This window comes from Notechis scutatus, chromosome 3 (assembly GCF_049901735.1).
Source record: "Notechis scutatus isolate UNSWTSFEM ecotype Mainland chromosome 3, rNotScu1.2, whole genome shotgun sequence".
Classification (NCBI taxonomy): domain Eukaryota; kingdom Metazoa; phylum Chordata; class Lepidosauria; order Squamata; family Elapidae; genus Notechis; species Notechis scutatus.
This window is the reverse complement of record NC_142011.1, coordinates 6,978,284-6,993,593: the sequence shown is the minus strand read 5'-3', so window position 1 is coordinate 6,993,593 and position 15,310 is coordinate 6,978,284. Positions and strand designations below refer to the sequence as shown.

The following is a 15,310-nucleotide window of genomic DNA, read 5'->3' as shown; positions in this document are numbered from 1 at the left end:
AAATCGCTCCCACCCGCACCGACAGGCAAGCCACCAAAATATAAACTGACAGCAAACAACACTCCTTACTAGCACTGATGATGTTACCTAGTTGGGTCATGAAACATCTGCAAGAAAACAACCAAGCTCAGAGAGCACCAAGGACCCCTCATGTCAACCCTGAGCTACAAATGTTCTCCTTTATTGGTGTTTAACCTGCTTACAGGAATCATCCAGCTCAGGCATTGCAGTGTCTCTTTAAATCTATAGTAGTCAGGGTAAATAGTCCAGTCCAGTTTCTTCTTAAAAGCCTCCACTTACGACTACAATTGAGCACCAAAATTGTCCCTAAGCAAGACAGTTTTTAAGTAAATTTTGCCCCATTTTACGGCCTTTGAATTTTGATCATGTGACTCTGGAGATGCTGCAATGGTCATAAGTGGAAAACGGTTACAAGTCAATTTTTTCAGCATAATAAGAGTTGGAAGGGACCTTGGAGGTCTTCTAGTCCAACCTTCTGCTCAAGCTGGAAACCCTATACCATTGCAAACTATCCAGACTCTTCTTAAAAGCCTCCAGTGATAGAGCACTCTGGAGGCAAACAGTTCCACAGATTAATTGTTCTAATTGTCAGGAAGTTTCTCCTTAGTCCTAAGTTGCTTCTCTCCTTGATTAGTTTCCATCCATTATTTCTTGTCCTGCCTTCAGGTGCTTTAGAGTAGCGGTCCAAAGTGGGCCGCAGAGAAATGTCACCCCAGAGGACTCCCCCCCAAAGCAATTAATCCAGGCTGCGCAGAAACACAAGGCTGCGCAGCCCACATGGCCCGCGGGAACCCTCCCCACCCACTCACTCCTTACCCGGCAAACTTGCCTGACAAAATTGCTATTTTTCCTTTTTCCGACCATCAGCTGTTCTGCTGTGCCGGGAGATTTAGATTAGCAAGGAAACAGGAAATGGTTGGATTTCTTGCTTTCTAGCTAGTCTTTAGATCTTTGGCTCTGCTTTTAAGCACAGCCGAACCTCCCGTAGGATTGAAGTTTCTATTATTCAGTGCAGACTCACAGCAAGCATATTTTATGTGACAGACTGAGCTAGCCGATGGCAGATAGATAGATCACTGAATGATTCTGTGAGCAACTCAATCTGCCTGCCTGCTTTGCCTAATTTGGGGTAAAAGTTGCTCTTTTTTTTAATAAAAAATTCAATATTTACATACATGGCGTGTTGTGAGTTAATTTTGTGAGTTTGCTTGCTAGCAAATGTTATGAATTTGCTTGCAAGCAAATTTTATGTGACAGACTGAGCTAGCCAATGGCAGATAGATAGATCTCTGAATGAATCTGTGATTCTGTGAGCAACTCAATCTGCCTGCCTGCTTTGCCTGATTTTGAGTAAAAGTTGCTTTTTTATATTAAAAAAAAAATCAATATTTATATAAATATTTATAATATTTACATACAAGCCATGCCCAGCCAGTCACATGACCACCAAGCCACACCCATAAATTAGACCACACCCACAGAACTGGTTAGTGGTCCCTGGGATTTAAAATTATGAGTTTGGTGGTCCCTGAGGACCAAAAGGTTGGCGACCCTTGCTTTGGAGAATAGCTTGACTCCCTCTTCTTTGTGGCAGCCCCTCAAACATTGGAAGACTGCTATCGTGTCTCCCCTAGTCCTTCTCTTGATTAAATTGACATGACCAATTCCTGCAACTGTTCTTCATATGTTTTTTTCCTCCAGTCCCTTGATCATCTTTGTTGTTCTTCTCTGCACTCTTTCTACTGTGTTTCCCCGAAAATAAGACCCTGTCTTTATTTATTTTTTTGGCCACCCAAAAAAGGCACCAGGTCTTATTTTCAGGGAATGTCCTCCACTGACCAACCTCACTTGTGCGTATTGCCCCCAGCCTCCTTTTCGCTGTCAGAGGCCTTCAGGAACTTCTGTGGCCGGCAAGGCTTTCCTGAAGGCCTCTGCAGCCAATAACAGAGCTCTGGATCGATCCAGAGCTTTGTTACCAGCTACAGAGGCCTTCAGGAAAGCCTTGCCGGCTGCAGAAGAAATGGGCCGACAAGGCAGGTGTCAGGGTGTGCGAGGCCTGGTTACAACTGTCCAAAGGTAAGTAGTAGGGCAGCTACACACACACACACGGTTAATTTTTACCCGTCCACTCTGGAGTGGCGGGAACTTAATCAGGGCTTATTTGGGGGATAGGGCTTATATTGGGCGCACGTGTAAAAACCAAGCTAGGACTTACTTTCAGGGTAGGTCGTATTTTCGGGGAAACGGTGGAGCCTCAACATCTTTTCTATAGCGTGGTGACTAAAACTGGATGCAGTATTCCAGGAAAGGTCTCACTAAGGCTTTATAAAGCGGTACTAGTAACTAGCAACAGTTGCTAAACAATTATTGTAAATTGAGGACCACCTATACTTGACAACACAAGTAGAAATGTTCTCCTGTCTCTATAGACTTCCAACTTCTGCTTCCTCTTCCCGGTTGATTAAATATTTGAGGGTACCCTGACATCTACTGGCAAAATCAACGCAGACAAGACTCAAAATTGAGGCAGGAAAAAAAAAACCTGGAAGCCACATCATCGCCCTATTAATTCAGATTCCGTTCGCAGACAATTAATTATTCTCAGTTCTTTTTCACCAGTGCAATTAGCAGTCTGGGGATTTGGTTATAATCAGTGCAATGACTGCACGTTTGATTTTTCTTGCCTAATTCAGCCACCTCCTCTGTTCTCCGTTGAATTTGATGCTCTCATTTCCTACTATTTTTTGTTTGCAACTTCCCTGGATTGCTTTGTGGTTCTCAACTATTAAGTGTGTGTCCACCAGCGGCCAGAAAAGCCAATGCAATCCTAAATTGCATTTGCAGAGGAATACAATTGAGATTGAGTGAGGTGCTAATGCCACTTGATAAAGCCTTAGTAAGACCACACCTAGAGTACTGGATCCAGTTTTGGTCACCATGCTATAAAAAAAAAAGATGTTGAGACTCTGGAAAGAGTGCAGAGAAGAGCAACCAGGATGATTAGGGGACTGGAGACTAAAACATATGAAGAACGGTTGCAGGAAGTGGGTATGTCTAGTCTAATGAAGAGAAGGACCAGGGGAGGCAGGATAGCAGTCTTCCAATATCTGAGGGGCTGCCACAGAGAGGAGGAAGGGCTCAAGCTATTTTCCAAAGCACCCGAAGGCCTGACAAGGAATAATAGATGGAAACCGATCAAGGAGAGAGATTCAACCTGGAAATAAGGAGAAACTTTCTGACAGTGAGAACAATCAACCAATGGAACAGAAGTTGCCTTTGGAAGTTGTGGGAGCTTCATCACTGGAGTCTTTCAAGAAGAGACTGGACTGCCATCTGTCAGAAATGGTGTAGGGTCTCCTGCTTGGGCAGAAGGTTGGACTAGATGACCTACAAGGTCCCTTCCAGATTAACAATCCGTAAATCTCTAATCAACCCAAGAGAATTTGAAGTGCCAGTGACAACATTGTCTTCTCTTTCTTGAGGTCTGCAATTGCTTGAGAAATCCTTCGCTTAGGCCAGTGTTTTTCAAACTTGGCAACTTTTAAGATGTTTGGGACTTCAACTCCCAGAATTTCCCAGCCAGTGACCAGCCTAAAAACTCATAGTCTCCTGGTTCCCAGCTTGGGGGCTTAATCACTACACCAAACTGCCTCGCTTGAATGTTTTAAAATACAGCCATACAGTTAGTCCTCAACTTAAACGACCACAATGGAGCCCAAAGCTTCAGTTGCTAAGCAAGACGGTCGTTCAGTGAGTTTCGTCCGATTTTACAATCTGCCTTGCCAAAGTTGATAAGTGAATCGCTATGGTTATAAAGTTAGTTAACATGGTTGTTAAGTGAATCCGGCCTCCCCCTTGACGTGGCTTGTCACGAAGGTCACAAAAGGGGGTCATGTGACTCAGGGACTGTCAACTCATAAAATATTTCTATGGTCTTTTTAGAGCTGCCAACAGAAAGGGAGGGGGGAGCAGTGCGGCAGCTTGGAAACCAAAAGTGCATTCCGTAAATAGTTTTTCAAAGATAGTAACTAGGTGACCGAAGTTTCTGCAGCGCAAATATCTAACTGGAGAGCATGATTGATGACTCTTGGCTATGGAGGTGTCCCATTGGAGAATATACATCCAGGGGGTGGGGGAAAGACCAGGGTCAAGGGTGACCATGAATGAGGTGTCTCAAAGTCAGCTACACCCAGGCAGTGCTGGACAGTTTAACTCCCAATAAATCCTTTTGAACTTTCGTAAGTTTGACTCAAGACTCATGATTTAATTGGGGGAACTGCCGGAATCCTGACAGGGACAATGCAACCGTCATAAATACGAATCATTGGCCAAGTGTCTTGGGATTTTGATCACCTGACCCTGAGGATGCTGTGCAGTGATTTTCAAGCGGGCAAATCAACGCGGAGTCGCTTGTTCAGTGCTGTCGTAACTTTGAACGATCACGAAGCGAAAGGTTGTAAGTTAAGGACTATCTGTAATTGATAAAGCCACGGTGTTGGAGTCAGATCTTCAGAGAATTCTTATTCTTTCTTTCTTTCTTTCTTTCTTTCTTTCTTTCTTTCTTTCTCTCTCTCTCTCTCTCTCTCTCTCTCTCTCTCTCTCTCTCTCTCTCTCTCTCTCTCTTTCTTTCTTTCTTTCTTTCTTTCTTTCTTTCTTTCTTTCTTTTTGCATCATTTAGGAATGAAGACCGGGAAAGGGCCTGGAGAGCATCTCGTGAAACGAAATTGGAGACCATTCCAAACTGTGAATCCTGGTGAGTTTTATTGTGTGTTTGTTTTTTGCAACACTTGAAACTCTTTTGTTCCGCCTGTCTGGTGGCATTCTCACAACCTGCTTGAATCTGGCTGCAGATTCAGGTTGCATTCACACCGCAATCCAAGCCAGGCCAGTTGAAGATCTGGTCAGATGGGTTTGCAAGACCTTTTACCGAAGTTTGACTTGGCGAGTTGCCCAGAGTTGTTGCCTGTTGGGCATTGTACAAATAAACAAGAAACTTGTTTGTGTTGAATTTCTGTTTTACCAACAAAGAAATAAAGGGAGACTAGTATAAATCTGTTTAGCTGTCATTAGCTAGCCATACCCTTCTGGGATTCGAACCCAGGCTACTTGCATATTAGTTAGATGTATTAACCTCTAAGCCACGGGCTTTCCTCACTTTGTCGGCTATGCCAGGGGAGAGACTAAGAAAGAGGAAGCAGTATGCTCTGTCCCATTCTTGGGTAGACTAGGTTGCCCTTATAGACCAGTCTAACTGGAAAAAACACTTAAGAAGCTTGCTTGGTTTGAAATCAGGGTTAGGTTTATGGTGGCCTCTTGTGCTGTGTCAGCTTGTTTGGTTGGTTGAAATGGGTTGTACAAACCCAGAACAATTAGGCTGAACTTAGCCGTATTGTTTAAGGCAGGGGTCCCCAACCACCGGTCCGCGGACCGGTACCGGTCTGTGGAACAAGTCCTACCGGGCCGCTGGTTTGCTGGGCGCCGCCATCTTTTTTTGATGAAAAAGTGCTTCCGGTGAGCTTTTCCGGGTAGAAAGCTAACCGGAAGCACTTTTTCATCAAAAAAAGATGACGGCACCCAGCTAATGCCGGTACCGAGCCGCGCCATAAAAAAGGTTGGGGATACCGGGCCGCAGCATAAGAAAGGTTGGGGATCACTGGTTTAAGGAACGTGTTTTTGGACCCCTTCATCAGTGGTGGGATTTAAATAATTTAACAACCGGTTCTCTGGCTGGGTAGGTGTGGCCGGGTGGTCATGTGACTGGGTAGGTGTAGCCAATTCAACGTCACTCATCACACCCAGCCCCACCTCCCGACCACTTGCCTCAAAGGCAAAGGTGGGATTCAGCATTTCTGACCGGTTTGGACTAATTCCACCACTGGTTGGCCCCACCTTTGGCCGTTTTCCGGGCTGTGTTTTGAAAACTGTCCGAAAAATGGACGGGGCGGGTATCAGGTTTTCAAGTGGTGAAATCCATTTAAAAAGAAAAGAGCAAAGTCCATCTTCCAAAACAATTTATTTTATTTAGGAAAGCATCAAATTGGCAAAGTCCATGCTAATTCTGGATACTGTGATGATTGAGGACCAATCTTAAGCTACTTTTTACAGTGCCATTATAGCTTTGAGTGGTCACTAAACGAATAGCTGTAAATTGAAGACTACCTGTAGGGTGTTTTTGAAAGCCTCCAGTAAAGGAGCGTGAAAGCTCTAGAGCACTACTTCGCAATCCTGTCAACTTTAAGACATGTGGGCTTCAACTATGAAAGTTGACTTCAACTGTTGAGATCAACTGGTTAAGGTGAGGTGAGTTGTGTTGTCGAACTGTTAATATGTTTCTAATAACAAACTTTGATTGAATATGACTGCCTTGGATTATTCATTCTGGAAACGTATTACTTGGAAGTTGAGATGAATTGAGTTGTGGGTTAGTTGGTTTTGAGTTGTTGAAGTTGACTTCAACTGTTGAGCTGATTTGGTTGAGTTGTGTTGTTGACTTGAATTGGTTGAGTTGGGTTGTGTGATCTTCAATCATTAAAGTTGACTTCAACTGTTGACTTGAACTGGTTGAGTTGAGTTGTATGGTTTTGAGTTGTTGAAGTTGACTTCAATTGTTGACTTGAACTGTTGAATCGTGTTGTTGAATTGAACTGGTTGAGTTGAATTGAGTTATGTGGCCTTCAGTTGTAGAAGTTGAGATGAATTGATTGAGGTGAGGTGTGTTAAACTGATTGAGTTGAATTGAATTGAGTCGGGTGGTCTTAAATTGTTAAACTGTTGAGTTGAACTGGTTGTGAGGTGAGATGGGATGAGATGATATGTGGACTTCAACTGTTGAAGTTGATTTCAACTATTTGGGTTGAAGTCCACAGGTCTTAAAAGTTGCCAAGGTTAAGAAACACTGCTCTAGAAATTATGTAAGAATTACCAAAATCTCGCTCCAATAACACATTTCCTTCTCCTCCTCCTCCTCTTCCTCTTCTTTCCACTATGACTCACTCTACCATGCTTTGTTTCTGCTGGATCGCGGCTCCTGTGACTTCAGCACCAAACCCACCACCGAAGAAGTCAAGGGCTGGTCTCAGTCGTTTGACAAGTTGATGAAAAACCCAGCTGGCAGGAACGTGTTTCGGGAATTCTTACGGACTGAATACAGCGAGGAAAATATGCTCTTTTGGTTAGCTTGCGAGGAACTCAAAAGCGAATGCAACAAGCATGCCATCGACGAGAAAGCGCGGGTGATCTATGAAGATTATATCTCCATCCTTTCTCCCAAGGAGGTATTGCCTTTCCTATTTTATTCCAGCATCCCAAAATGTTTCAGATACCAAATGCAGATACCGGTTTTAATTCAAATGGTAATTGGTAGTCCCCAGGTCCTTCTCCTCTTTGCAGTCCAGAAACTTTTCCAAGGTTTTCTCACTCCACCTGAAGACTACACTCTATATGCCCATGATGGCAAACCTATGGCACGTGTTCCACAGGTGGCACACAGAGCCATTTGTGCGGGCACGCGAGCCCCAGCCAAACTTACCTGCACTGCGCATGTGCGCGCCCTTCCAGCTGATTTTCGGCCTGTCTGAGGCCGTTTTCACCCTCCTGGAGGCTCGAAGGAACCCATATATTTCCGGAAGGCCCATTTTTCGGCCTCCCAAGGCTGCAGAGGCTTCCCTCAAGCCTCCGGGAGGACGGAAACGGCCTCAAACGGGCCGAAAATCAGCTGGGAGGCGCACGCATGCGCCGTGTAGGTAAGGGAGCGGGGGAGAGATGATGCGCAGGGAGGGTGAGGGCACATTGCTGGCACACACACTGTGTGCTTTCGGCACACCACAACCAAAAGGTTCGCCATTACTGCTCTGTGTAATTATTGGCAAGTGAGTATTTTGACCACATCATCATTTTTATGCCTATTTTCCACGTCCAAGCTGTATAAACTGGAATGCTTAGTGCAGGCGTCCCCAAATTCTGGGAGGTGAAGTCCACAAGTGTTAAAGTTGCCAAGTGTAGAGAGACCTCTGGCTTAATGGATGTAAGCATATCAGGAGGTGTTCGTTTGTATAACGAGGGAGGGTGTGGCCTAAGGAGGTCAACACCCTTTAATCAAGGTGTGCACAATTATCAGGCAGCTTCTTTTCCTCAGGCAAAAACAGGCCAAAAAAAGAGATTTAACTGACTCTTAAAAAGTCAAACATTGCAAAAAGTCTTTCAGAGGCACACAGCACCCTTGAAATTGGTAAAAAATTTGGGGTGTGATCCCAGAATCGTCAAAACATTTTATTGCAAATAGTCAACCTGTATTTATTTATTTTTTTGAAATGTCAGAAATGTTTACTGGTGAATTTTGAATTGTTTGTTTATTATTCTCACTTTCACAGATGAGTGAGGTGGGAATTTTTTTTTCATTTTTCATTTAGTTGCATAATTATTCTGCCCTCTAATAGTTGCCCAATAATTGTGCACGCGTAGATATTTTCCTAAGAAAGCCAAAACCTTGCTCTTACTTTCTTTAAATATTCAAGGTTTGGAGTTTATTGACATTTTGGATTGACCGAGAGCACTGTAATTGTTTCAATAATAAAATTAATCCTCAGAAACAAAACTTGCCTAATAATTGTGCACATGGTGTAAATTCCTTCATGTTTGATCACATGATGCTTATTAATATTAATGGGTAGGCTGTCAGGATTCCGGCAATTGCCCTAATTAAATCATGAGCCTCAAGCCAAGCGTCAAAAACGTTTTATGAGTTTGCATACATATCGTCAGTCATAGTAGGTCTAAATCTGTTTAAATCTCAAAAAGCCAATGCAATTCTAGGTTGCATCAACAGAGGGATAATAACTTCGTTATCACAAGCAGTGATAATCCTGCTTTCTTTCTTTCTTTTCTTCTTTCTTTCTTTCTTTCTTTCTTTCTTTCTTTCTTTCTTTCTTTCTTTCTCTTTCTTTCTTTCTCTTTCTTTCTTTCTTTCTTTCTTTCTTTCTTTCTTTCTTCTTTCTTTCTCTTTCTTTCTTTCTTTCTTTCTTTCTTTCTTTCTTTCTTTCTTTCTTTCTTCATTCATTTATTTGATTTATATTGCCGCCTATTTGCCCATGGCGACTCAAGGCGGCTTACACAATGTGAAACCATATTTAAAACAAAAATAAAAATAAAAAACAATAAAAACTAACAAAAAGAATCAAATAAATTAGTAAAGTACAATAGAACAAAATTTGGGGAAAACGAAAACCAACAACACCCACCCCGCCTCGACGACAGCAGATCACGCCAGCCATTTGATGGGCTCCATCCCGCTCTGGGTTCTCCAGGCCCACTGGCAGAACCAGGTCTTCAGCGCCTTCCGGAAGAGTATTATCGAGGGGGCTGTTCTAATCTCTGGGGGAATGATGTTCCAGAGAGAGAGGGAGCCACCACGGAGGAGGCCCTTCTTCTGGGTCCCACCAGGTGTATCTCCCTCAAGGGTGGGACCCACAACATTCCCTGCCTCCTTGCTCTAATGAGTCAGGTAGATGTGACTGGCAAGAGATGTTTCCTCAGATAACCCGGACCCAAGCCATGAAGGGCGTTAAAGGTGACAACTATAGATTTATACTGCAGGGATGAGGCCACACTTGGAATACTGCATCCAGATCTGGTTTCCATAATCAAGAAAAGAAGTTGAGACTAGAAAGAGTGCAGAGAAGACAAGCAAGAATGATAAAGGATCGGGAAACTAAATTGTATGATGAACAATTGAGGGAACTGGATATGTCTAGCCTAATGAAGGAGAGGATTAGGGGGGTCACATGATAGCTGCCATACAATATTTGAGTGGCTGTCACAATGAAGAGGGGACAGACTTAATTCTCCAAAGCATCTTGAGGACAGAAAAAGAACTAACAAGCGTAAGATCGTTCAATATAGATCCAATCTAGAACCAAGAAGAAAATTCTTGATAAATTTCTTCCTCTTATTTTCTTCCCACAACTACACTGGGAGGTGTGTTGGGCTGAAAAAGAAAGAATAGCCCAAAGTCACCCAGCTGTCTTTCATGTCTAGGGTAGGACTAGAATTCCCAATCTCCTAGTGATTAGTCTAGTAACTCAACCAGCTTTCATGCCTAAGGTGGGCCTAGCGTATTCAGTCCCCTGGTAATTGGCCCAGTCCCCCAGCTGACTTTCAAGTCTAAGGCAGAACTAGAACTCCCAGCCTCCTGGCTTCTTAGCCTTAACCACCAGACCCAGCTGACCCTCCCTTGATTGACAGCCCCCCCAAATCATCTCTCGTGTTTTGTCCACCCTCCTTTTCCTCAGGTCAGCTTGGACTCCCGTGTCCGTGAAGGCATCAACCGCAAGATGCAGGAGCCCTCCTCGCACACCTTCGACGATGCGCAGCTACAGATTTACACGCTTATGCACAGGGACTCCTACCCCCGTTTTCTGAACTCAGCCATATACAGAGCTCTGGTCCAGAATGTCTCTCGGTCGTCTTCGGAGTCTTAAGCCCTTTCTTTACCATTGATAGAGACACCAAGCGAAGGATTTCCTTTCCTACAGCAGGTGTTATTGGATTCCTCCCCCCTCTTCTTCTTTTAAATATATATATATATATAAATATATATATATATATATCTCCCAAATGAGCTTACAGAACAAAATAGACTGAAGACATAACCCAGCTCGGTTCTGACCACAGACACTAGTCCCGTCGTTGGAAAGGTCACTCCACAACTTCCTGCCGGTTTTTTCTTCCTTCAGAAAAGGGGCCCATGCCAGCCGCCATCAAGAACTCCAAACTCAGGCTTCTACTTCCATTACAGAATCTGGGTCGGCCCCCCAGCTTAAGAGATGGAGAACGCTGAACGGAGCAAGCGACCAACAACGGATTGGGAGGTTGTTCTCTGGGGCCACGTGGCAGAAGAAACTGCTCAGGCCAAAGCCCCCCACCTCTCCTGAACGTTTCGATCTCTCGGATCTGTGTTTGTTTTTAAATTCCTTCCGTGTTTATTAAGAATTATTTCCACGGTGTTCTTGTAGACACAACGATCTCAGATGGTTCGCGTGGGAAACGGTGGTTAGGCCAACGTTAATGGGATTAAGAGACGTTCCGATGTTATAAAAGTACGTTCAGGTTTTCCGCATCTCGAATGCTTTTTCCGTTCACGGTTTATTCTAGGTAGGGTTCCCTCACCTCGGTTGGAGAGGAAGCAGGGGACCTCTTGGCTCTGATGCGGAAGCTGTGAGAGAAAGCCAAGGTTCTGACCCAGCTCCCCAAACACGACAAGCCCTCTGTATTCAAATCAATGGTTCCTTGGTTTAAGGAGAGAGCTGGCAGAGAGAGGGACAGAGGTGGAACCTGAGCCGTCCGTCAGCCCTCAAAATGGAGCGCCAGCAGCCCCGGCAAAAAGTTTCTCTCTCAACACAGGCTAACAAGTCCATCCAACCGGGGGATGAATAGTTGTCTACCACATCTATTCATCTCCACCCCCTGCCTTTTATCCCCAGAGCTAGGGTGGGGCTTCGCTAGCAGCGGTGGCTCTTCCGTCCCAAGGACCGGCCCATAGATTTCCAATGCTCTCCTCTCCTCTGCCTTCTGTGCATCTGCATGTCAGGCACTGGGCCCGGCTGTTCCTGCTCTTCTCCCATCAGCCACCTCCAGACCTGGGGGCTGTTGGCTCCCCACCTGAGGGCTGATGGGCGGCCCAGGCTTTGCCTCCGTCTCTGTCTCTGCCAGCTTCGTTCCCTCTTCCCCCCCCTCAGAGCTCTCAAGTTGCCTTGATGCTAGCCCAGGACCTTGGATGACTGAGAATCTCCAGAGACATCTATGATCCTGTGGAAGCGGTGAGCTCTGGGCTGCTTCCGTAACGCTGGGACAGCCATTCCAGGTGACCCAAAGTTCTGTAGTACCAACTGCCAGTGCCAGCATATTGGGAGGGTGATGGGTTGCAGAATAGAAGGACTGTGGGGTCCTTGGTGCTCTCTGAGCTTGAAGACATTTCATGACCCAACTAGGTAACATAATCAGTGTTGGAAGGGAGTGAAGTAAACAGTCAAGCAATTACCAAGTCCACTAACAATCCAATAATAAATAACCTAATCAAGGAGCCACCAAGGACACTCCCACCAACACTGACAGGGCAAGACACTGGTATATAAAGAGCAACACACACCCCTTCTAGCACTGATGATGTTACCTAGTTGGGTCATGAAATGTTTTCTTGCATTTCATGACCCAACTAGGTAACATCAGCGGTTACCAAATTCAGACAGCACCAAGGACACCGTAATTATCGTTGTCGTCCTCTCTATAAACCCCACTCCTTACTGCACTGGTGATGTTACCTAATTGGGTCTTGAAACATCTGCAAGAAAACAACCAAGCTCAGAGAGCAACGAAGGCCTCACAGTTCTATCTTCTGCTTCTATTGATAATCCCGAGGATCCAGTGAAAGAGGAAAGAGTCAAGCTGTTTTCTAAAGCGCCTGTAGGCCAGACAAGGAATAAGGGATGGAAACTGAACAAGGAGAGATTCAACCTGGAAATAAGGAGAAATTTTCTGACAGTGAGAACAATCAACCCATGGAACAGAAGTTGCCTTTGGAAGTTGTGGGAGCGCCATCCCTTGAGACCTTCAAGAAGAGATTGGACTGCCATCTGTCAGAAACGGTGTAGGGTCTCCCGCTTGGATGAGGGGTTGGACTAGATGACCTACAAGGTCCCTTCCAACTCTGGTTATCTGTTAAGATGGTCTAAGAATGGTTAGATGGATCTGGTGGATGGGCCTATCCTCCTGGATCATTACACTTCATTGTAGGTATAGTTTGGATCCCTGTTAAGGGATGAGACATCTCTGGATGGTGCAAACTCCACCCTGTTCTGCTCTTGAGGTTGCCACCCAAACGAGGGGTCTCTAACCCTGGCAACTTTAAGCTACACTACATAAGAAGCTGGCTGAAGAAGTCTGGGAGTTGAAGTCCACAAGTCTTAAAATTGCCAAGGTTGGAGACCCCTGAACCAAACCATGTTATTTCTCAGCCACTGTCCACTAGACCAGTGCTCTCTAGGAATTCCCTCACTCGTGAATGTTAACTTCCTAACAGTGAGGACAATTGACCAGTGGAACAGCTTGCCTCCAGAAACCTCCACCACCATACACACAACTTTGAAATCACGCTGAATTAACCACACTTCATAATTAGCTGAATGGATCCAATTACTTTCCCCATCTTGAATAGCTCCAGTAAGAATGAGAACGCTTTGGGATACAGTAAATATATATTATTATTTCGCAAAATATATAAACAGTGAACTTGAGAGTGGATCTGCGGACTGAAATGTTGTAGTTGCCGTATTTGGCATTTTCTCCAGTTGGCGCAGGGACAAAATGGCTGCAGAAATCTGGCCACATATACACCCAGCAGTGGCCCTGGTGATTTGTGTGTTGACATTTGTAATGTCAAATCCTTTCCTCTCTAATATTGAACCCATCTTTCCTTCTGCAAAACTCTCAGCATTTTAAAAAAAAGAAAAAGGTTTTCCACTCATTGTAGCTTTGAGTTGAAAGGTATCTCGGAAAGAGTAACAAAGACCTTTCTTGTATATTTCCCATGGCTTTTCATTTTCCCACTGAAACTAGGCAAGGGAAGGTTTGAATATACAGGTAGACCTCAACGTACAACCATAATTGAACCCAAAATTGTGGTTGCTAGGTGAGACCAGTGTTATCTGAGTTTTGCCCCATTTTATGACCTTTCTGGCTACATTTGTTAAGGGAATCACTGCAGTTGTTAGGTTAGTGACACAGTTGTTAAGTGAATTTTTGTTTTGTCAAAAGGTGATCGCATGACTCCGGGATTGTGCGACCGTCATAAATATATGCCAGTTGCCAAGCGGCTGAATTTTGATCATATGACCAATAGAGTGTAGAAAATGAATATAAATTACTTTCTTGTTGTGTAACCTTGGTCACTAAGTGGTTGTAAGTTGAGGATTTCAACTTACTGAGTTAAATTATTTTCCTTGATCCACATAATATATTCACTGGTGACTAACCAAACAGTCTGCATGGGAATAACACACTAAGTCCCCCAAAAATCTAACCGAGATTCACCTTAATTAAATTAGTTTTTGGTGTAAATTACTTCATCGAACTACTGCATTTGCACCGAAGAACTTCCGGGTCAAAAGGATTTTCCAGTCACATCATCACTATCTGGGAGACACCTAGTTGGGGGCTCTTTTCACGTCCCTATTAAGTTGCCCGCCGAAGTGGTACCCATTTATCTACTTGAGGTCGCCCGCTTTCGAACTGCTGGGCTGGCAGGAGCTGGAGCGAGTGTTGGGAGCTCACCCGCCACTTGGCAGCAACAGGGGCTCGAACACAAGCCTGCCAATCAGCAGCTCAGCATCGTAACCATGTGAGCCCCTGTGCTCCTATTGGATCCTAAATAAATACGTTGGGTGAATCTAGCCATCAGTTTTCCTTTTTCTAGGGATGATTTGATGTTCGACTTGGCTCCCGAAGGAAGGATTTGACAACCACCAAACTGCTATTTTGGCATGGCAGCTGGGTCAAAAAAGTCAGAGCAAAAAAACCCCAAAAAAATAACTTTAGGAAACATTTTAGCCTTCTTCATACTTTCCTCACTACATCTGATGGCTTAAAATGGCGTTTTTTTTCCAAACTTGGCCACTTTAAGATGGGTGGACTTCAACTCCCAGAATTCCCCAGCTGGCCATGTCGGTCCTGCTTTAGGCTGGTTGCTGGCTGTGGAATTCTGGGAGTTGAAGTCCACCCAACTTAAAGTGGCCAAGTTTGAAAAAACATTGACTTAAGATGAGGCAGCCTACAAGGGCCCCATCCTGGCCTTCTCCAATTATGTCCCCCTCGCTCATGGTTTCATATCTTCCTGTTTGGAGACATTTAAGTTACCTCAGAACTGCAGATTGTATGGCCTCATGTTCAACTGAACGCAAATCGTGTGTTATTTTCCCAAACCTTGGTCACACACAACAAGTTCAGCCTACTCGTTGGGTTAATCTATTACCAGGGTTTACATAATGCAAGCGAGCCATAAGCTTACTACAGGTAGTCCTCAACTTAACAACTGCAATTTGAGCCCAAACTAAGTGCTAAGTTGCTAAGTGGGGCAGATAAAGTGAGTTTGGCCCCATTTTATGACTTGTTCAATTAGTGACACAGTTGTTAAGTGAATCTGGCTCCCCCCCCCCCCCCATTGATTTTGCTTGTCAGAAAGTTGCAAAAGGGATTATGTGACTCCAAGACGCCGCACAACCGTCATAAATACAAGTCGCAG

General features: G+C 44.5%; 1 protein-coding gene across 3 annotated transcripts in view; it reads left to right on the top strand.

The window, feature by feature from the left end:
- Window positions 1-11,128, top strand: part of RGS19 (regulator of G protein signaling 19) — a 60,366-nt gene extending 49,238 nt beyond the window's left edge. For all 3 annotated transcript variants that reach the window (XM_087962407.1, XM_087962406.1, XM_087962408.1), the window contains exons 4-6: window positions 4,700-4,774; window positions 7,061-7,295; window positions 10,308-11,128. In XM_087962407.1, the coding sequence (XP_087818533.1) occupies window positions 4,700-4,774; window positions 7,061-7,295; window positions 10,308-10,496 (499 nt within the window). In that variant the 3' untranslated portion in view covers window positions 10,497-11,128. The remainder of the gene's footprint in view (window positions 1-4,699; window positions 4,775-7,060; window positions 7,296-10,307) is intronic.
- Window positions 11,129-15,310: the final 4,182 nt, after the last annotated feature.